The sequence below is a fragment of the Protopterus annectens genome, chromosome 3.part1, assembly GCF_019279795.1.
Source record: "Protopterus annectens isolate FY-2018-M chromosome 3.part1, PAN1.0, whole genome shotgun sequence".
NCBI lineage: Eukaryota > Metazoa > Chordata > Ceratodontiformes > Protopteridae > Protopterus > Protopterus annectens.
In genome coordinates this window covers 1709087659-1709111479 of record NC_056732.1, presented here as the reverse complement: position 1 = coordinate 1709111479, position 23821 = coordinate 1709087659, and the positions used below count along the sequence as shown (strand labels likewise).

General features: G+C 43.4%; 1 protein-coding gene across 1 annotated transcript in view; it reads left to right on the top strand.

The window, feature by feature from the left end:
- The window catches only part of ADCK5 (aarF domain containing kinase 5), a 1011483-nt gene that overhangs the window by 265035 nt on the left and 722627 nt on the right, over positions 1–23821 (top strand). Inside the window, exon 4 of the mRNA XM_044067719.1 lies at positions 8783–8858. Within this exon, the coding sequence (XP_043923654.1) occupies positions 8783–8858 (76 nt within the window). The remainder of the gene's footprint in view (positions 1–8782; positions 8859–23821) is intronic.

Genomic DNA, 23821 nt, shown 5'->3' with positions numbered 1-23821 from the left:
CTAGAGGATTTGGAGGAATATTGGCTCTGTGAACCCTTCAAGGTCAGTTGCTTTTCTTCCTTTGGCTAGAATTCCTTCCAGTGTTGGTTGTGTATGGGTTATGATTGGTATGGTTGCAAACAAGATCTGGGGCTAGGTGCATCTTGGGATACCGGGTTAGCCCAGCCAATTAGAGACTTCGTGCTAGAGAAATAGTTGGCCGAGTCGGAGCCGATTCTCGGCTCCAAACCCGTGAGTAAAGAATGTAGGCGAGATGGACCACATACATCGATCGTTATGGTGAGTACATAACTAACTGTTATCTTTACTCTTGCATGTAATAAATTTTAGGCCACTGCTATCAGTACAAACCTTAATGTTCATAATTTTTTTCTTTTGTTTTTCTCTATAATTAATTTTGTATTTGCATTGTTATTTTTAATAGTTTTTGTCCTGTATGTTTATCTTTGCTTATGTTTGCTGGGGCTCTTTCCCCTTGGTTCTCCACTGAAAATGGGTCGCTTACTATCAGTGCAATGCAAATAGTTAATAACCTTTTCTTTTTTACAATTATTTTGTATTGTGATTATTATTTAATATTTGCATAGTGTCACTTTATCTTTACTTATGTTTGCTGGGCCTTTTCCCCTCGGGTCTCCACTGAAAATGGGTTTATTTGCAAACTCAGTTGGACTAACCCAGTTAAATGTGAAATAAATAAAATATATGTATGTATGTGTGTGTGTGTATATATATATATATATATATATATATATATATATATATGTGTGTGTGTATGTGTATATATATATATATATATATATATATATATATGTGTGTGTGTGTGTATAATATATATGTTTGTATGTGTATATATATATATATATATATATATATATATATATATATATATATATATACACATACATACTCACACATATATGTATGTTAAAAAAAGAAGCAACAAGCCTAAAAAGCAAATCAGTAGCAGCAGAGACCAAGTCATCAGAAAAAAAAAACTTCAGAAGCCTGGCTCTGTGGCTGAACAGGATGGAGCCCTAACTGCGACCCTGGCAGCAGTGGTTGTTAGCGACTCCAACATTGGAGGAGGTAGGAAAAGAGAGGGAGGACTGAATGAAGTGGGGACTGCTCACCTGTCATAGCAGGAGGGAAGGGTTGCATATTCTTGGGGAGGACAAAAGAAAAACCCTTTGTTTGAGGGAAGGAGCAGAGCTGCTTGCTGATGATGGCCTTTACAAAAGTGAGGGTTAGCTAGGGTGGTCAGCTTATTGCATGTCCCCTTTCAATTACTTAATGGAGGATCTGCGGGGAATGTTGGGGTCATATAAGGAAAAATATTCAATGAACCACCCCAGTGGCTTCTTTAATGATGGCATCGCTTGGCTGACATTTGAACAAATGAGAATAAAAAAAAAAAAAGAAAGTGAAAAAGGAAAAAACTTTCAGTGATTACCTGTGGCAACCCAGTTCAGTATCCATTTCCTTGTGAGTGACAGCCAGGTTCATAATCACTTTCATACTGCCCCATTTCTGTGCTATTTATTGTTTTTCCTGCACTTGGTTAGAGTTTTAAGTTGTAAGTTTTCACTGTTGTAAGGGGTGCTGTTCTGCAATTCTAGTACTCTAAATACATTATATCCACTGTTCTCAGTTCCTTTAGGCTTCTAATTTTGTGGTTCCCCAGCACTTGGGTGCCAAACCAGTCATTTTATATTAAGAGGGGTAAAGACTGCACTCTTGTGACAGGAGAGGGTTGATTTCACCTATATGAGCTGGGATTTGCTGGTGGAAATCTTATTGTGTGCTTACCTGACTGGCCTGTGGGCTTACCTAGTTTAAAACTTGTTTTTTTTTTTTTTTTTCTGTTTGTTTATAAGGCTCATGTTTGCTTTGCACATCGGCAGTTATTGGTACCCTGAAAATACACAATTACAAGTTGTTGTACACTCCCTATAAAAAGTACCTCTGAAATTTTCCACAGTCCCGCCCTACTCAATGAGCAGCTAGTTTGCACACTAAGCAGCATTGCTACATTTAATGAATTAGCTCTGCATTATATTATTACAGCACTCAGAGCTATCGCTGCTCAAAGAGCAACTGGTTTGTGCACTGGGCAGCATTGACGGACAGGTTAGTTGTAGAGTATACTATGTAAGCATCCGTTGCTTGTCCAGTTGCAAATAGCCCCTATTTTTTTCCCTTGTAATGCACATGTTAAGGATCTGCAACTGTGTATAGACACTTTCCTGCTATTGCTGCATCTGGTTTTGTATACATGGGCATTCTGAGGCAATGTAGCAATTACCTTATATACATTGACACAGCTACTTAATTCTGAAACAAACAAGTACAGTATGTGAGAGATGCAGTTACACAATGGTATTGGAGTCAAGACTCTCACATATAGACACAAAAACGTCAAACACGTTGTCACAGACATACACACAGCACTCACTCACAAAGGACCAGACACATAGACTCATATATGTAGAAGTGCTCACATGTAACTTACCAAAACCTCAAAGGCCTCTCAGATGCAGTCCTCAGAAACTCCACATGCGTACAAACAAGACAAACTCTCACCACAACACATAAAAAACACATCTCATTGTGTCTCAACTACCAAGCCCATAAAGCGTAGCACCACACAGCCCAATATTTTGGTCATAGGAAACTCTGTTGTGAGACACACTGATGTCCCTTTCACTAGGCTGGAAAAGGAGAAGGTTACAGTTAGTTGCCTGTCAGGGGGCGGGATTCAGCAGATCACGCAAGCAGTCGGGTCACTAAATCCCAAGTACCAATATGGCTCAGTCATAGTCTTTGTGGGCATAAATGACGAGATGTACTTCCATGGATTATATTAAGAGAGACGTGATTGAGCTCTCAGAATATGTATCACAGGCAGGTATGAGCCTAACATTAAGAAGCATTCTGCTGTCTCCAAGGATGATGCCACAATACCAACAGAAAATGATTGACTTTAATAATTGACGTTGCTACCGGTGTCATTCCAAAGGAGTCCAATATTTGTCAGCCTGGGAGAACATGATTGGCAGGCCACGCTGCTTTGCCAGGGATGGTCTTTGTCTGTTACCTTTATAATGCCTTTTTTAGCCATTACCAGACAAACCTTCCAACATAGCAAAAGGTACACTAAAGGTATTCCTGCTCAGTGCTAGGAGTCTCAATAAGAAACTGTACAACCTGGAAGCACTCCTTACTCTGGAGAATGCTGACTTCTATGCAGTTACTGAAACATGGTTCAAAGCCACAGAAAGCACACCAACGATGTATGGCTGTAATGCCTTTTGGATGTTTCAGTCACCCACTGCACAAGAAAGGCCAGAAGGTGGGGGTGAATCCATCTATGTATAGGATAAGCATACCTTAAGACTAGTCAGAGTATGACATGCTTGTGCTACTCCAGGTCCAACTAATCTAGGAACATCCATTGTCATATCCTTGCTAACCACAGGTCCCTTGCCATGAACCAAGAAACCCATACATCATACTTGAATTTACTAGAATTACTTACCATCCAGCCCAATACCATACTCACGGGTGACTTCAGCTACCACTGCATTAACAGGGAAGCATACATGACCACTAACATGCAGGATCAAAGATTTCTGTACTTTGTCTTTGCAAATGCCGTGGAGCAGCTAGTCTATAATCCCACTAGGGAAACAAATATCCTAGACCTGCCCCCCCCCAAGTGTGATGTCCTCACTGGTTAGATCAGATCACGAAACAGTCTGGCTTGAAATAAATATAAAATTAGAACTCCCGCCTAACCCCAAAACATTTAATAACTTCTCTAAGGAAAACTATCTTTTATTAAGTGTTGGCATAGCTAGTGTCCAAGCTCCACCAAACCCAGAAAACACAGAGGCATACACAAAAGCCCTGTAAAACCATATAAGCAACTGCATAGAAATGGGAATACCAGACTGAAATAAGGCTAGAACAAACCACAAAAACAAGCCACTCTGGTATAAATAGACTGTACAACAAAAGAAAGAAAATCCTGTCTAGAAGTAAGAGAGAGTGTGCACAACAGAGCAAAAACTCCCTCATTAGTCTAAACAAGCAAATGAGGGGACTAGTCAAGTTTTCAAAAGCAAGTTTTGAGGCAAAAATAGCCTGCCAAGCTAAGGATAACCATAAGGTATTTTTCATTTATGTCTGCAATCTTAAGGGCAACACCCAACAATGTGCAGAATTAGTTGTAGGTGGCACTCCCTATACTCAGCCAGAAGTCTGCTGGCTGATAAATTCAACTCCAATTTTACCTCCCCATCACCTCCAGTTTACCCCCAAGAAAACCATTCCTCTACCAGTTATCACCAAAGAACAGTTGTCACTGCTGTCTGTAAAGCTAAAAACACAGCTTCGATGGGTCCCACTCCCAGCAATATCCCAGAATGCCTCTTAAGTAGCTTGAAATAGGACCTATCAGGCCAACTAGGATCTCTGTTTATCTACATCCTCCAGACTGGCTTTGCCCTTGGGAAGTGGAGGACAGTAACAGTCATTCCTGTGCATAAAAGGGGACCATTAACAGACCTGGGAAATTACTGAAACATAGGTTTGATTAGTCTTGTATGCAAGGCCATGGAAAGAATATTTATAGACCTGATAAATAACGAAATAGGAAACCTCCAGACACTGGACCCAACCCAGTTTGGCTTTGTCAAGGGCAGGTCATGCCAGCTCAGTCTAGTGGACTTCTTTGAGAGAGTCACTAGGGCCATAGATGAGAGTAAAACAGTGCATATTGCCCACCTTGGCCGGGCTAAGGCATTTGATGCTTGTACCCATTTGGATATTATAGATAAACTCACAAAATTGGGTATAAATCCCTATGTCACCAGATGGATAGCCAGATGGCTCATGCACAATACACATGCTGTTACAGTGGGTGAATCCAGATCCAGCAAGAGGCCAGTTACTAGTGGTGAGCCACAGTGCTGGTACCCGTCATGTTCGGAATGCACTTTTATGAAGTCAAGGCTAATGTTAAAGACCTTTGGCTGACTAAGTTTGCTTATGAATACAGGTTGGGGCCAATCATTGAATCCCCAATAATGTACAATTCCATCAGAAGGGTCTGACTTAGACAAATTGTTGATGCCAGAGCCATGTCCTAAAACTAAATGCAAAAAAAATGCATTAGCATACCCTTTGGCAAGTCAAATACCCCAGCAAATTGCAACATTAATAGCGCGCCCCTAGGAGTCAACACAGAGGTAAGAGATCTAGTTGCACAGCTAGTAGCCTGAGCTTTGACAGCCATGTGTCCACAGTGGTAAAGAAGGCCTTCAATGTGGCACAGCTTTTAAGTAAAGGCATAGCATTCTGATCCAAAGAAGTTATAGTCCTGCTGTACCTCACCTTCATCAGACCAATAATTAAGTACAGTGCAGTGCACCTTTTGGCATGTATTTGACCAGGCACTAGCAACAGCTGGGGTGGCCTGGAGGTTTCTTATGAAAAAATACAGTATGTAAACAGCATGTTCTATCCATATAGACTAAAAGCTGTTGTATCCCTTTACTCTATCACCTACCAACTGTTAAGGGGTGATCTATGCCTAACCTACAAGGCACTCACAAATTCAGCCTTGATGGAACTGTTGTACATTCTCAAGACAAACTGCACGAGGGTCACCTGATCTAGGGATCTACACCTGGTCTGTAATGCAAACAAAACGTGCTGGAGAAACAGATATGTGTCTCAGAGATTACCCCCTTCTCTGTAACAGACTTCCTGTTCATGTAAAGCAGAGCCCCTCCATCATGCTTTTCGAACACAGTTTGGATAAATGAATGGGGAATTGTAAATTCACATTTGGGGTGGTGCCCGCATCCTTTAAGGACAAGGGCAATCTGTAAGATACTCAAAGGCATATCCCCAAGCCTAAGCTATCCTGTAGCCATTAGGGATTGAAAATTAGGTAAAATTCATGTAATAATTGCTAGGCTTGTAAGTGCTGTTAAGCATTAGCCTATTAATCACCTATGCACCTTATCCCTAGGAAGGTCTACCCATTTCACAAAACAGGGCTTCATAGGTTAGTACTTGGCTAACTGCCCTTGTGGGTCATTTTAAGCCTAACCAATTACTCCATATGAGAATCAAACCCTGTACCTTGTGTTTGTAATATAAACACCTTAACCATTATGCCAATCTGACAACTTGAAGTCCAAGTCAGTACATGTAAATTAGTCAACAGGCAGTGGTTGCATAATCGTTAAGGCTTCTGTCTTACCGTACCACTCTCCAAGGTTCAGTTCTGATTAATGATGACTGTTTTTATGGGGATTCCATAATCTTCAAACGTCTGCATTGGTTTTCTTCAGATACTATAGTTTCCTCTTGCAATGCAAAAATGTGCTGACTGACTGGCCGTTCTAAATTCTGCATATGTATTATATTTATCCACGTCTTAAGTGGTTTGATGCAAATTGGTTCACTTACCTCCCTAAGAGACAACCACTTTTCTGTAATGCGATTTCCAGGCCTGTTCTTCTTCATTTGCTGGACAGCTACGCCATTCACTGTACATTCGTATCAGATAAAGGACATTTTTCTTTCATTTTTAGTACAGAAAGATGAGGACCACAGGAAGTCTGTTTTTAGATTGTTCTGAAACTGAATTGATCCATAAAAGCAAACATTGCAGAATGTTGACACTTCAGATGCTGCTGCCTCTGTTGTGTTAGGATGCCTTATCTGGTAAACTTTAATATGTAGTTTCATTACATATGATTTCCATCTGCAAGGCACATAGACAATTTCTCAGTTTACTGGTGGGAGACTTCCAGTATCAGTTCACGTCCTTGCCATTTGACCTTTTTTCTCTATTCAAAGTATTCACAAAGTACCTGGCATCAGTCTTTGTATACCTTACACTGATGGGAGCATTGTCTAGAATGATCATGTGACTGCATGGCAATATAACCCAGTTATAATAATGGTGTATTCTCCAAACTGGAATTTGCTACACTGGAATTCCATCAGATGGGCTGTCCTTAAAAAAGGCACTTTGAGGATAGCACACATTTCAGGCAGTGTGCAAAAATCAAAGAGTGAGAGTTGCACGCCATTTCTGGCAAAGTGTGTAAGGGGATGTCTGCATTTTAACTCGCAAACAATGGGGTGAAGCAGGGATCCAAGTGCTCTAGTTACATACCTAATCCTAGCACCACTGAAGAGGCTAACTGTCACTATAGCCTTGTTTAAGTGGTAAAACATAGAGAGAAATCTTATGTTGTTACCTCAGTCAGTTTTCCATCTGGAGCATTTCTTCCAAGGTGCTTCGTAATTCTGTAGAAGTGTTTAAAAAATATAATAACTGGAGACAACCTTACTGATGTTTGTACTTCAAAAATGGATGCATTTAGTCCTAGACCTTCCAGGTGCTCTATTTGAGAGAAAAGTAGGTGACATTTGTATAGAATATAGGTCCTTTAGGTGAATGGAATGGTATACCCATTTATGATAGTTTTTAGTTCAATGGTCAAGTCCAAGAATGTCTAGACTGTGTATTTGTCAGTCCTCTACTGAGATAGCCAAATAATTTGAGCCTTTTATTTTAGGTTTTATATTATCTAATCATAGAAGTCATAGTACTACAGTGCGGTACAGATTGCCAGTTAAATTTAGGAGGTTAAATGATGCCTCCTTTGATTCCATGGAATATCTTGTGGATGAAATGATAAAGGAGGTTTTACTGAACAGTAACCAGCCAGAGGTGAATTCATTTATACCATGTGGTACTGTTACAATAGCATTAAGGGAGGCTACAGTTCTGTGGTGTGTGTGTGTGTGTGTGTGTGTGTGTGTGTGTGTGTGTGTGTGTGTGTGTGTGTGTGTGTGTGTGTGTGTGTGTGTGTGGGTGGGTGGGTGGGTGGGTGTGTGTGTGTGTGTGTTTGCTTGTTTTACTATGATTTCATTGTGACAGCACAGAACATCACTGTATACCAATGGTGTCTGGGCTTTCTAAGTGTAGCTCTCTTATATGCTGTATTTTGTAACAGACAATATTATTCTGTCAAAGATAGCTTTTTTTTTTTTTTTTTATAAACTAATTGTTTTCCCTCTACTGTCAGCCAGTCAGCCCATTCATTCCCCATTGCCCGTACACTGAGGTGAGAGCGAACCAAATGGGTTGGCCTGTATTTAGGAAACCATCAAGGGTTGTTCTTTTGCTTTTTGTGGCCCTAGCTCCATTGTGCATACCCAGGATGTGACATGCAGTGAACATTAGTAAAAGCGTGTCACTTACTTTCACAAGTAACCCCTCAGGACAGTTCCACCCCTTCTCCCACTTTGGAGCCGGTGCTGCACTGGGCCTCTGACCACTGCTTGCGGATTCAGCTATAGAATTCTGCACCCTAGGCATTAGTTGTTGACAAAGCCACATTACTCCTCTCTTCCACATTCCAGCTCCAGCAAGTGCCCAAACCACTAAGTAAATTCAGTTGTGCTGTAGTCAGGGCTTTATCCGCGTACACCAGTAGAACCAGCTTCCAAGGTAGCTTATTACTTTTCTTGATTCTTGCTCCCCAAATCCAGACTGTTTGGTATTGTCAAAATGTTGGGGTATTTTTAGCTTATTCCTACTACAGTGATCATTATGTTTTAATACTTCATATCTTGTTAAGGTTCTTTTGTCTTCAGAAGCAGAAGTGAGTAGACCATTGCTGAGTTGGCGGACAAGGAAAATTAATTTTTTTGTTCTGTTTATAACATCTTGTATTTTTTCTGTCCACAGGTCATTGATAATTGGAATGCAGATCTCTTTAGATTATTGGTGGACCACAAATGTGACACTTCGAAATGTAGAAGAGGTAAGTCTGTTAACATTTAGAGAATGTATTTAATTTCTCTTTTGTCGTCTTTGAACTATAGTCATATAAGAACTGTGAGCTATAATTTAATTTCTGCATGCAATGGACAATTTTATTCACATATCCTTCATCTGTGTAATGGATACATGAGAACCAATTGCCTATATTCCTTCCGTACCTCACTACGTGAGTTTCAGGTCTGATCTGATGTTGTCTGTTTTATCTGTTTCTCAACAGATCGGTCTTCAGATCCGACCTTGGATCTCTGACTTATGCCACTTTTTTGATTTCAAGTTCCACAGTTCAAGCTCCTCCCCTCACCCATAATCCCCTCCTGATGCCAAGATTACATCAGATGTTTTCCAGTCAGCTCAGGCTCGCCTCAAATAAGTTTTTGCCTGCTGTTGTTACTATGATTGTAGTATTATTGTCTCATCATCTTTCCTTTGTGATAGAGTACTTTGTTCTTGTAATTTTCCCCTTATGTACAAAGTTTTATCTTTGTCACTCCTTTGACACCTCACCTTTCCTATCTTAAGAGCGTTAGTTTATAGATATGTATGTTCATGCATGTATTTATTTACATTGTTTTTAGCATTGTTGGTATTTTCAGCTTTAAAAAAAATTTCTCTTGCTTTGTGTGAAGTTTTCTCATTGTTTAGCTTTGTCATGTCTTACAAGCCCTCAGGGTTTAAAATAATGTGAGACTTGCAGCTACTAACTCCGATATTTGGACCCATACCAAAAGTGTGTATATTGTTTGGGCACTGCCCACTTGAATGAAAATTGCTCGGCCTTTAGCTTCCAGGCCGTTGTTGAGCCTAGGAACAAACTTGTTTTGAAGGGACTTCTTTTTGCTTCTGTGGAAAAATTGTTTAAGTCTGTGACTTCTCAATTTGGAGCTTCCCCATCAAGTAAAAAATCCTCATCCAAATCTAGAAGAGAGAAGATTGACAAGCCCATGGACAAGGGCAAGGAGAACGAGGTGCTGACATATGACAACTCACCTTCTTCTTGATCGTCTTTGGCTCCAGCCTCTAAAAAGTCCCGATCATCGGATCCTATTTCTCCATTGGAACTGACACCAGTAAAATCCAAGACCCATCCCTTACTGGAGCTGAGATTCTCACTGGGGCTAATCTCTGCCAGGCTGCATTCCCCTGTTTTTTCAGGAAGGACTGGTAAAAAGGTCATCTAGACCTCCATTTGCATTTTCCTCTCTGAAGTCTGTTAGGTCTGCCAGAAGTCTGACAGAAGCAGATGTGGATAAAATGATGCAGAAGTTCCTCGATACTCAAATTCAGCTGGGGGTTCTGCCGGCTCCATCTCCCATTGGACCCGTGGGCTTTGGCCCTTTGACACTACCAGTAGTTGCCCCTATCACAGTCTGCTGTATGTCATCAGGGATTCTAGATCCAAGATTTTCACAAGAGCTGTGGTTCCTGAAGTCTCGAGGATTCTCTCCAGACACTTCTGTAGATATGCCCCCAATGGCAAAGGGGGAATTCTAATGGTGGAAATTGCCCACATAGTAGAGTAGGCCTACAGAAATAAAGCTTCAGGGGTCCCTTTTCCAAGAGACTTTTTCATTTGCCCATCTGCTGCACTCTGGAGGTAGTTGGGGTTCACTCATTTCTGTACTCAGAAGCCTGAACATCCATCACCGAAGATGTCTAGGTGCAGACAGTCGTAAACATAGGCTGTTGCATTTCCTTTATTTGCCTCCCTCCACCATAAAAGAAAATTCCAAATGTTCCACCCTCACAAAAAAAAAAAGCAGTGGCTATAGAAATAAAAAAATGCTGCTAGAAAAGTGAGTCATCCAGGAGGTCCCACCAGACCAACAAGGATTCAGAACTTAATCAAGATTTTTATTAGTGTAAAAAAAAAAATGGGGACTTCAGCCACCTCAATCAATATGTCAAACATATAAATTCAGGATGGTCATGAACAGTCCATCCTCTCCCTATTGGTGAATAGATCTTCAGGATGCATACTACCATATTATGATGGACTGGCAGTCCAGACATTTCTCCACTTATGGCTGGGAACCTGTCACTTCGTATTCAGAGCCCTACCCTTTGGTCTCACCACAGCTCCTGAGTGTTCACCAAGTGTATGGCAGTGGTCACACATAATCTCAGACTGTAAGAGTTCCGAGTGTTTCCCTACATGGACTGCCTCATCTTCGCTCCTACCAGGTCTCTTCTAATTCGTGCAAGGAACTACCTGTTCCATCTTTGTTCCATGTTGGGTATAACAGGGAATCGGGACAAATCACATTTTTCTCTGGTACAAACTTTGGAGTCTATAGAAGCTCACTTAGATACCACTACACAATAGCAAGGCTGCCAGTGAGCAGACTGCCACAATGCACAACCAGGCCCTACAGCTTCTATCCTGTTAAATGCCACCAGCCAGATTGCATCTTAAACTGTTGGGGTCGATGGCGACTTCCATTACCTTAGTTCCTTTAGCAAGATATTACATGAGAGCTCTTCAGTGGACACTGGTAGTTCACTGGTCCATCAGCTACCAACACATGAGTTTTTAGATTTGTTTGATAAATATTTGCAGAACTTACATAAAGGGTTCAATCTCCTAATATTGCCCAAGGTCAACTGCCCCCCCCCCCCAAAAGCCACAGTGCCCACTGATGCTTCCCAGCTATGGTGTGGGGGGGTGCATTACATGCAAAGGATGGTCCAAGACATGTGGTCCCCATTTGAGGCCAGGCTTTGGATTTAGTTCAGAAGCTCGAAATACTGAAATCTCGAATTTCAGTATCTCGAGCCCAAGAAGTGGAATCCACAAAACAACGAAAACTAAAAACCAAGAAATTCAAAACCTCGAATACCAGAAGTTTTGAATTTTGCGGTTTTACTACACACACACACACACACACACACACACACACACACACACACACACACACACACACACACACACCATCCACTACACAATCACACACAATCACTCTACTACCCCCCACACCCCCACTTCTTAAATATTCTCACTCCGAGGTTGCACTACATACAAACACACACAAAACAACACCACACAAGCTACTTTCTCTTCGCACACACACATCACAGCAACAAAACACACTGACACACACCACAGCCCCTACCCAAACCCCTTAACATACACACACACTTACCTGAATACATGAGCATAGCGAAACTTTAGAAGCGTGAAATTCAAAACCTCCAGTATTCGAGGTTTTAAATTTCGCGCTTCTAAACTTTTGCTATTATGTGGATTCGGCTTCTTGGGCTCGAAATACTGAAATTCGAGATTTCAGTATTTTGAGCTTCTGAATGGAATCCCGGGCTTCACATGAATATCTTAGGGATGAGGACAGTCCTCTTAGCATTGCAGGCCTTTCAGGACGTCCTACCTCTAGGGGTAATTGCTGTCCAGATGGACAGCATGCCAGTAGTCTGGTACATCAACAAACAAGGGGGGATACATTCCTACCCTCTGTGTTGAGAAGCCATGAGAGTATTGCAATGGGCAGTATCTTCCAAAAACTTTCTAATAGCAATGCACATACCAGGGAAGGCTAGCATTTTAGTGGACAGGTTGAGCAAATTAATTCTGCTACCTTACAAGTGGTCTCTTAATCCAGCAGTGGTGGAACAAATTTTTCATCAGTGGGATCAACCATGCTGCAGTCCTTTTGTCTCTCCCAGCAACTGCAAATGCAGCAGTTTTTTGCCCTGATCCCTCTGGAGGGGGAGTCACTGAGAGATGATTTAATGCATGCTTGTCCCCCACCCCCCCCGGTCTCCTCTCTGCCTTTCCTCCCTCCGTACTAATTATAAAATCTTTACAGAAAGCTCTGCAGAGGAAGATCATGATCATTCTCATAGTCACCTTCTGGACTCGACAGGCATGGTTTCCCTTCGTCTGGCCTCACTTGATACATCCACCTTGGGTGCTGAACTACAATCCAGGTCTTCTCTCTCAACTGTGCAACATGCCTCATGCAGACACTCGAACCCTCAGGTTAGGAACTTGATTTCTCCACTTCCAATGATGGCTTGTCATTTCAGATTTTCTTCCAAGAGATCCACATGCTCAATTCTTCCCAGAAACTATCTACCAGAAAAATTTATAGGATTAAGTGGAAAATATTTTCTGTCTGGGCTTCCCAAAGTAATCTGGATCACTTTTTGGCTCGTATTCCAGCGGTCCTAGATTTCTTGGCTTCAGATGTCCTTCAAGGATGCATCTGCAGTCCTAACAAATGGGTTGTCCTGTCGTCAGGCAGCCCTTCGGTCGGCCGGATTCCAAAGTCTGGGTCTGGCCTCGGCTGGTGTCGCACTTCACCCGACGTCATCTCTGCTGGTCTTCGGGTATAAAGGCATCAGCCGACGCCATTTTCCTCAGTCTTTCTTGCCGCGTGGCGCCCGAAGCAGAAGCTGTTCGCAAGTGCCGGTCGGTCAGATCCAGAGATTACTACTACCGAATACAACTTCGAAGACTTCTAAAAGCTAAGTACCCCGTTGGGGACTCTTTCTTGCCTCAGCCAATGTCAGAAAAAGTAAATAACTGTTTAACTTGTGGGAAACAAATACCTCATAAAGATTTCCACTCTTACTGCTTACCTTGTTTAGGCCCAGACCACGACGTAGCAGCTTGTTTAGCCTGTGCTTCCTTCAACCGGCTTAACGCTTAGGCGTCGGTCGGAGTTTGCTGAACAGTTTTTCGGCTCAGATTTTGCGTACATTATGCCGTCGGATCCTCCGACTACCCAAATTGTTAAAAAATGCAAAGAAAAGGACCGACACTCGCGGTCCGCGGTTTCGGCCGAAACCACGGTAAAGCAAACCGCGAGTGTCTCGGTTTCGGCCGAAACCGAGCAAACGGTTCAATCTACAGCCAAATCCATGACTACTACCGAGGCCCCTTCTACCCTAGCTGAATCGGCCTCTGAAATTTTACCTACAACTGTGGTTTCTACAGAGTTATCGGACACCATCCCTTTGGATGTCTCTACCCCAGCACGTGGTGCTGCTAGGCCTCCTGCAGCCATGTCTATAAAGGCCTTTGCCAGGGCTAAAGCAGCCAAAACTGCTAAATCAGTACCTGTTAAGCCCCCCTCTCACAGGCCCAGCTCCAGTTCACAAATGCTTACTTTGGCAGAGGATCTCATCTCCTTAATAAGAGGATCCCAATCTCACCCAGACAGGGCCTCACAACCCTCAGAAAAGAGACCCAGAGTAGAGCCCCGTGAGCCAGGCTCCTCAGATGACTCTTCTGATGACTCAGACATTACAGACCATCCAGAGGCTCCTCTTTCTACTTATGAAGATTCTGATGCTGAAGAATCTATTCCTTCTGCCTCTCCACCAGAGGAATTTTCCTTTGGGGAAACCTTACATGCCATGCAAGAGCAATTCCAATGGCAGGGACAAGATTTCTCAGATTCAAGGAAAAGGCTTAGGACCTTTTTACACTTACCACAGCATAGGCCCTTAGCTATACCTCCAGTTCTTCCTGTTGTGGATGATGCCTTTAATGATGTTTGCACTGCTCCTGATACTTTACCTCCAGCCCCTGCTAAGCCCGACAGGTTCTACAGGGTACCGGACACTCATCACCACTTATACAAGGCCCCTTTTGCAGATCCGGAGACTATCTCCCAGGGGCCTAAGGCAGTAGCTTCGACCTCAGCAAAAAACCCTCTCCCTTCTGATAGGGAATCCAGGTCCTTAGAGAGATGGGGTAAAAAAGTATACACCTCTGCTACTCTCTCAGCTAGAGCTTTGAACTATCAGTTTCATATGATCCAATACCAAGAGTTTATGCTTGATCAGTTAACTAAGAAACTGTCCTCTGATGATTCCTTAGATAAGAAATATGTTCTAGAAATGGTGAATAACATTCAGCAGGTTAGTAACCATTCTTTAAAATGCGGCTGTGATGCACTGGAGGCTTCATTTAGATCAGCCATGACTGGCACAGTTATAAGAAGGCATGCATGGTTGAAAGAGCAGGTCTTGCCGGATCATGTTAAAGCAAAGCTTTTAGATGCTCCTATGGACAAGGTCAGTCTATTTGGTTCTCCTGCCCAACAAGTAATGAAGAAAATGGAAGAGAAGGCAAAATCTGTACAAACAGTTAAAGATTTCTTACAGGTACAGCCCCCAAGGTTCAGCAGGAACTGGCCTTCCAAAATTGGTCCTTTCCAGACTCCTCTAAAAGCCAGAGAGGCAGGAATAGACGTTCCAGAGGCAGAAATCAATCCAGAGGAGGTGCCTACAGGGGACGCCAGTGGCAAGGCAATAACCAACGAGCCACGGATACAACCACTACCACTGCAACAGGACAATCACAGTGACTTGGTTCTAACACCGCCTACCAGGGAACAAATTGTAGCACCCTTAGGCGGAAAGTTAGCATTATTTTCAAAAAACTGGCACTATATCACAAGAGACAACTGGATTTTGCAAACTATAGACCAAGGGTACAGGTTTCATTTCCACACCTTACCAGCAAAAGAGGAATGCCAAACCTGCCACCAAATCAAAAGTCAGAAGCCCTAAAACAAATAGCTCAATTAAAAAAGATGAGAGCTGTGGAAAGGGTACCACCTACAGAACAAGGCAAGGGATTTTACTCCAGACTCTTCCTAGTACCAAGAAAAGAAAACAGTTGGAGACCTATTCTCGACCTGTCCGCTTTAAACACATTCATCATTGTTCCAAAATTCAAAATGCTGACCCTACACCAACTTCTTCCCATGCTGGGCAAGGAGTATTGGCTGGTAAATGTAGATCTCAAGGAGGCATACCTGCACGTCCCCATACGACCAATTTGCAGAAGATACCTCAGATTTCTTGCAGGATCAGAGCATTATCAATTCTCAGCATTGCCCTTTGGCTTATCTACTGCGCCCAGAGTGTTCACGAAATGCCTGGCATCAGTAATCGCTCATTGCAGGCTTCAGGGAATCCAAATTTATCCATACCTGGACGACTGCCTGATACAAGCGGACAACAAAAGCAAGCTGACACAAGACTTACAAAGAGTCATTTGCTTACTACAAGCTCTGGGATACACAGTCAATTTAAAAAAGTCAAAACTGACACCATCCCAGACAATAACATTCTTGGGTGCAGAATTGGACACAGTAAAACAGATGGCATTCCTAACTACAGAAAAACAAAAACAACTTCCTCTGTACTTCTTGACACTAGCAAAGCAGAACAAACTAACAGCAAGGAAAGTTCTGCAGGCTTTGGGTTTCATGGCATCCTGCATAATCTTGGTCCCCCATGCCAGACTGCATATGAGAAAGCTACAGTGGTACCTAAAGAATTTATGGTCTCAACACAAGCACAGCTTAGAAACCGAAATACCATTAATTCCATGCCTGAAACAAGAGTTCCTATGGTGGGCTCAGACATGCCAGGCAAACCCAGGATTGGCCTTCCACAACATTCAAGCAAGCCAAACCATCACAACGGACGCCTCAGACCTCGGTTGGGGGGCACACATGCTGGACAAGTGCATTCAAGGCCTATGGACTCCAGATAGCTACACCTGCACATAAATCAAAAAGAGATGCTGGCAGTAAAACTTGCAATCCAGAATTTCAGACCATTCCTCAAAGAGGGCCAAGTGATGATAAGGACAGACAACACCACAGTCATGTGGTACATCAACAAACAGGGAGGTACTCATTCATACCCCCTATGCCGAATGACTCTGGACCTGTGGAATATGGCTCTGAGCTACAACATTCAATTACAGGCAATATTTGTACCGGGAAAAGAAAACATCCTAGCAGACATGCTAAGCAGAACTACCTCGGATGCTCACGAATGGATGCTACACCCGGACATCTTCAAGGCCATCACAAAGAAATGGGGAATGCCACAAATAGACCTATTTGCATCCCCACTCAACCACCAGCTCAAGAAATTCTGCACAAGGACTTACCACCCTCTTGCTTGGAAGGTGGACTCTCTATCCTTCAATTGGAAAGGCCTAACAGCATATGCATTTCCACCCCTTCCTTTGATGCACAAGGTACTACTGAAAATCAAAGAGGAACGGCCAAGGATAATTCTGATAGCTCCAAATTGGCCAAGACAACATTGGTATCCATTACTGAGGAGCATGTCTCGGGGGGAAACGTGGTCTCTACCCCGATTCCTTTGATGTTGACTCAGTGCAACTACAACATCTTGCATCCAAACCTGAAAACTCTGCAACTCACTGCCTGGAACATTACATAAGAACATCTAACCCAGATTTATCCCAAAGGGTTAAAGACATTATCCTTGAGGCCCGCAGACCTTCTACCAGAAGGAACTATGCAGGGAAATGGAAAAGGTTTGTCATTTGGAGTACGGAAAGAGGGAAAGATGTGTCAAAAGTAGATATTGCCAACATCCTGGAATATTTGGCAGAGCTCCTACATACTGGCCTGTCTTATTCCTCCATCAAGATACATGCATCAGCTATTTCTGCATAATACAGCCTCGATCCTCCTGTCTTCTCAAGATCCTCTACTCAGGCAGTTCCTCAGAGGAATTAAGAATGTAAAACCTCCTAGGAAACCACCATTACCAGCATGGGACTTGAATTTTGTGCTAGAAAAATTGACACTCCCTCCATTCGAACCAGCAGCAACAGCAGATCTTCAACACCTATCCTGGAAAACTGCTTTCCTACTGGCAATTACTTCAGCAAGAAGGGTTTCAGAACTACAGGCTTTAATGGCAGTACAACCCTTCCTAATCTTCCATCAAGATAGAGTGTCCATGAGAACTAATCCTACATTTATGCCTAAGGTGGTATCCAGACTGTCTCTAAACCAGGCAATCCACCTACCTACCTTCTTTCCCAATCCACAGAACAAAGGGGAAAGACTGCTGCATACCTTGGATGTACATAGACAGTTGCGCTACTACCTGGACAGACCCAAGGGCAATAGAAAAACTGACCAGCTCCTAGTAGCCTATGCAACAGGAAGGGAAGGAAAAGCAATTTCCAAACAGACAATCTCCAAGTGGATAGGAAATTGCATAAGATTCTGTTACTCCTATCATGGAAAGCAAATTCCACAGAACATAAGGCCTCATTCTACAAGGGCTACAGCCACTACCACAGCCTTCTTACGAGGAGTGGCTACCAAGGACATTATTGAGGCTGCTACTTGGACCTCCGTGCATACATTTGCCAAGCATTATAACTTACCTCTATACTCTAGATCCCGAGCAGGCTTTGCCACTGCAGTGTTGCAAGGGATCCTAAGTACACCATAATTCTTATTCCTCCTCCCCTAGTTTGGCTATGGTATTCTACCCATTTGTTAGGACTGCAGATGCATCCTTGAAGGACATAGTACAGTTTTGTACCTACCATAAATGTAGATGTCCGAACAGGATAGCATCTGCAGTCAGGATTACCCACCCTCCTTCCCCTCTGTGGTACTCCTTGGGTATTGCCCACCTAATAGCTAGCTAGGGGGGGGATCTCTTATGGTGTATTTGTTTGTATATATGTACATACATGCATATTTTTTGTGTTTGCCTTCTACTTTTTGGGAAACATTGGCATTTACCCAAAAATTTAGCTATCCAAGAGGGCTACTGGCATCTGGGGCAAGAAACACTGAGGAAAATGGCGTTGGCTGATGCCTTTATACCCGAAGACCAGCAGAGATGACGTCGGGTGAAGTGCGACACCAGCCGAGGCCAGACCCAGACTTTGGAATCCGGCCGACCGAAGGGCTGCCTGACGACAGGACAACCCATTTGTTAGGACTGCAGATGCTATCCTGTTCGGACATCTACATTTATGGTAGGTACAAAACTGTACTTTTTTCATGATGGGGCCAATTGCTCTACTATTAAGGTTCATTTAGCAACTGTTTCACATTTTCATGTTGGAGAAAACCATGCTACCTTAGCATCCCTGAAAGTATGTAAAGATTTCTTGAGAGGTACTTTCCTTTTTAGGCCCCCACTTAAGCATCCTACTCCTCCTTGGGATATGACCATTTTACTCCAAATTTTAACCTAGACATCCTTTTAAACCTGCTGCTATGGTGGACATTACACTGTTGATCTGGAAAACGCACTTTCTAGTTGCTATTACTTCAGCTAGGAGAGTTTCGGAACTTCAGGCTCTGTCTTGCAAACCTCCATACATTATTTATTTATTTATTTATTTATTGACCGGGATTGTCCGACTGACCCAGAAGAGACCTTCTTCAGCGGAAGCCCTGGGAGAAAAGCTCCAACATATTATACAATTATTATACAATTTTCATTATAAATTAGCATTAAACAGCAAAGTTACAGGTTTATTACAAGGCATTAAGTAGCAATACAATGTTATACAGTATCAGTAATCAGGAATATAGCATAACTATTTCAAGATGTATAAAAAGAAATATGTCATTAAGATGAGTATAGTTTTTGGGGTAAGTGATTACAAAAACCCAGTTTTATCATAATGTAGTTGCATGAAGGCAAGACAATTACAATAGAATGTTTCTTTGAGGCAATTTGCTTAGTAGATTTTAGAAGACAATAAAAAGAGTAGTCAAGGAAGAGTAGAGAGAGCTAGTGAGAAGAGTGGGTTAAGGGCAGAAAGTAGATTAAGGTATGAGAAGTAGGGGGTGTTTAAGGAGGGAGAGTGCAGTGGCAGGACCAGTGACCTTTAAAGTGCTCTTTGGTGGTTGTCTTAAATTGATTAGGATGTGTAAGGGTCCTGATTTCTAGCGGGAGCCTATTCCAGGCAATAGTGGGGTGATAGCTGTATATGTTGCGTCCAACTTTAGACTTGTCTATTACTATTATTATTATAGGTTCATAGGTTAATACTAGGCTATCTCCCCTAGGGCATTTATAAGTGTAGCCAGAGTGTGTTTGGCTTTCCCCACCCATTTTAAATTCATTTTGCTATGCCCTTTTTTGAGGTTAGTATACTGTGCCTCTGTCTAACAGTGAAACAGAAGTGATACCCGGGGTAAACCTACGATCTCCCATCCACTCATCAAGATTCCTCTTGAAGAGAGTCAGTGAGGGACTCTGCCTAACCTGGACTGGGATTTTATTCCAGAGTGAAGGGAGCCTTTGGGTTATGAATCTGTCCCTCCAGCATGTCCTGTTTATTTCAGTGCTGAGGTTCAAGTTTCTCGAGCGCGGAGCTCGATGGGATTTGGATTTTCTGAGGTGCAGCATGTCCATTAATTCCATGTTGGACATGGCTTTATATGTCAGGCACAGATCACCTCTGAGCAGGCGGTATGCCACTGAGTAGAGCTGGAGTTTCTTTAACCGGGCAGCATATGGCATCTGTTTGAGCCCTTTGATCCTCTTGGTGAGGTACTTTTGGGGTCTTTCCAGTTGCTGCAGGTGTCTGGTAAGGTACATCCCAAAAGGGGCATTGTACTCAATTATGGGCCTGATGAGGGATGAGTAAAGAGGCACGATGACCTCCCCTGATCTAGATGTGAATCCCTTCATGATTAGGTGGGCTATATAAAATGTTTTTCTAACCACTTTGGCCACGTGGTTGTCAAATGAGAGATTGCTATCAACTTGGGTCCCCAGGTCCCTAATTACTTCTTCTGTACTTAATGGATTACCACCTATGTGGTAATTTGTGGGCACTTTGTTTTTGCCGAAGGGGATGACTATACACTTTTTGGCATTTAGCTTGAGGCCATGGCTCTGGCACCAGTTGTCTGTTTCTATGAGGCCCTTTTGGAGGATGCTTGTGTCAGCTGGAGAGTCAGTTATGGCGCCCAGTTTGCAGTCATCTGCAAACTTGGTCAGCCACAGTCCTTCCGTGTTGGCCTGTACCTCCGAGAAATATGTACCGAACAAGAGAGGTCCCAGGACTGAGCCTTGTGGGATGCCACTTGTAACTGGTTTGGAGTCTGACATGGCTCCAGCAATTCTAACCATGTGGGTTCTGTCCTTGAGCCAGTTCACAGCCCATCTAGTGACATAGGGGTTTATATTTAAGCTGGTGAGCTTATCTATAATGCCTGAGTGGGGTATTGTATCGAAGGCTTTTGCGAGGTCCAGGTAGGCTATGTGGACCACCTTCCCCTCGTCAATGGCCTTGCTGACTGCTTCAAAGAAATCGACCAGGTTTAAGAGGCAGGATCTGCCCTTAACAAAGCCGAACTGGGTAGGGTCCAGTGTCTGTAGGTCCCCAATATCTTTATTTATGAGGTCCATAGCTTTGCAGACCAAGCTAGTCAGGCTTATGGGGCGATAGTTTCCAGGATACGTTGAGGCACCACCTTTGTGGAGAGGGACCACTGTTGCTGTATGCCTCTCTTTGGGTACATATCCTGTAGTAATGCTGAGATTGAACAGTAGTTTTATGTTTGGGTTTAGCTCTTCTGGGAGTTCATGTAGGACGCAGCCCGGGACACCGTCTGGTCCCATTGATGCTGTGTTTTTTGCTTTGGAGAGGGCGGCTCTTACCTGAGCATCTGAGATGTCAGGGGGGCAGCACTCTGCTGGGATAGATATTTGCCCTTTTGGTGGGGAGGGGGGAGTTTACGCTGAACCTGTCAGCTAGGATGTTGGCAATGTCTGTGAATTTGATGTATTTTTTGTCATTTTGGACTAATTCTGAGCATATCTGGGAATTCCCACCCAGGTTCCTAACATAACTAAAGAAAGCCTTGTGATTATCCTTAGTGTCCTGTGCAGTTTTTCTCTCGAAGCTGGCCTTAGATGATTTTATGAGTGCCCGTAGTTTTTTGCTAATACTGATTACAGATGCCTTCCCTTTTTGGGATTTTGCTCTATCATGTAGTAGCTTCCTCCTTCTATTGTATAATTTGTTTATGGCTGGGGTCCACCAGACAGGACGTCTGCCTTTGGAGGATTGGGTCTTGGTTTTATTTGGGATTGCATGATCCATGCATTCCTGAAGGTGTTCATAGAATGCGTTTATAAAGGATTCTGCGGTCTGGGCCGTATTTTCCACAGGCTCGGGGGCTGTGAAGGATTCCACCTCTGAGGAGTGTGAAATTTGCTTTAGAGAAGTTTTTCACTGTGGTTTTCTGGGCAGGGGTGGGGTCAGGATGTGTATATCCAGTGAGATTAGTTTATGGTCTGATCTTACCAGTGAGGGATACACTTCTGGTCTGGAGCATAGAGTCCCCATGTTGGTGATGATCAGGTCCAGTATGTTTTCCCCTCTTGTGGGAGTGGTAACAAGTTGTTCCATAGCATTTGAGTTTATAAATTCTAGGAACCTTTGGGCTAGGGTGTTGGAGCTAGAGTAATGCTCCCAGTCTGTGTTTGGGTAGTTGAAATCGCCCAATATAATGGTGTTTGGAGAGACCTTCATATTTTCCAGTGTTCTCAGGAAGGCCGAGTGGGGTTCCTGGGTTTGGGAGGGTGGTCTGTAGCAGGCTATAAACCGGAAGGCAGTTTTACCCACTGTTAGTTGCACATGGATAGTCTCTGATGCTTCTTGCTGTGCCACCAACCTGGAAGTGTGGGTATCTTTGACAAATATTGATACTCCCCCTCCTTTTGTGGTTCGGTCCAAGTTTTGGGGCCGAAAATCTTGGTATGAGGTATAACCTGGTAGTGCTGTGGTGCTCTTGGGAGCCTTGAACCAGGTTTCTGTTACTGCACAGATATCGATGTTCTCCATGCTAAGGAGAGTTTCGAGTGCATGCATCTTGAGGTTTAGACTTCTGGCGTTGAGTAGCATTACTCTTAGATGTCCTTCAAGGATGCATCTGCAGTCCTAACATATGGGTTGTCCTGCCTCAGGCAGCCCTTCGGTCGGCCGGATTCCAAAGTCTGGGTCTGGCCTCGGCTGATGTCGCACTTCACCCGACGTCATAGCTGCTGTTTATTGGGTATAAAGGCATCAGCCGACGCCATTTTCCTCAGTCTTTCTTGCAGCGGTGCCCAAGCAGAAGCTGTTCGCAAGTGCGGTCGGTCAGATCCAGAGATTACTACTACCAAGACTTCTAAAGCTAAGTACCCGTTGGGGACTCTTTCTTGCCTCAGCCGATGTCAGAAAAGTAAATAATTGTTTAACTTGTGGGAAACAAATACCTCATAAGGATTTCCACTCTTACTGCCTTCCTTGCTTAGGCCCAGACCACGACGTATCAGCTTGTCTAGCCTGTGCTTCTTTCAACCGACGGACACTTAGACATCGGTCGGAGTTTGCAGAGGAGTTTTTTGGTCCCGCTTTTGCTTACAAAATGCCATCGGAGACTCCGACTTCACAATTAGCTAAAAAGCGTAAGGCAAAGGACCAACACTCGCGGTCCACGGTTTCAGCCGAAACCACGGTTAAGCCAACCGCGAGTGTCTCGGTTTCGGCCGAAACCGAGTCCTCGGTTCTTCCTTCGGCCGAAAGCTTGCCTCCGATAGCCGAGGCCTCAAACAGCATGGCTGAATCCGCTACTGAACTTACCCCTGCTGTAGCAGGCTCCCAGGATTTATCAGATACTATTCCTTTAAACATATCTACTCCTGCACGTGGAGCTGCTAGGCCCCCTGCATCTATGTCTGTCAAGGCTTTTTCTAGGGCTAAAGCAGCTAAATCTTCTAAGGCCTTGCCTGCTAAAACCCCCTCACACAGGCCTACCTCCAGTTCCCAAATGCTCAGCTTGGCTGAGGATCTCAATTCTTTGATCAGGGGATCCCAACCTCACCCAGACAGGGCCTCTCAACCCCCTCCAGAGAAGAGGCCTAGAGCAGAGCCCCCGGATCCTGTTTCTACAGACAATTCCTCGGATGATTCAGACAACTCAGGTCCTCCAGAAGGCCCATATTCTCCTTATGAGGATTCTGATGCAGAAGACTCCATTCCTCCTGCCTCTCCTCCAGAGGAATTTTCTTTTGGGGAAACCTTACATGCTATGAGAGAGCATTTTCAATGGCAGGGCCAGGATTTTTCAGATTCAAGGAAAAGGCTAAGGACCTTTTACATTTACC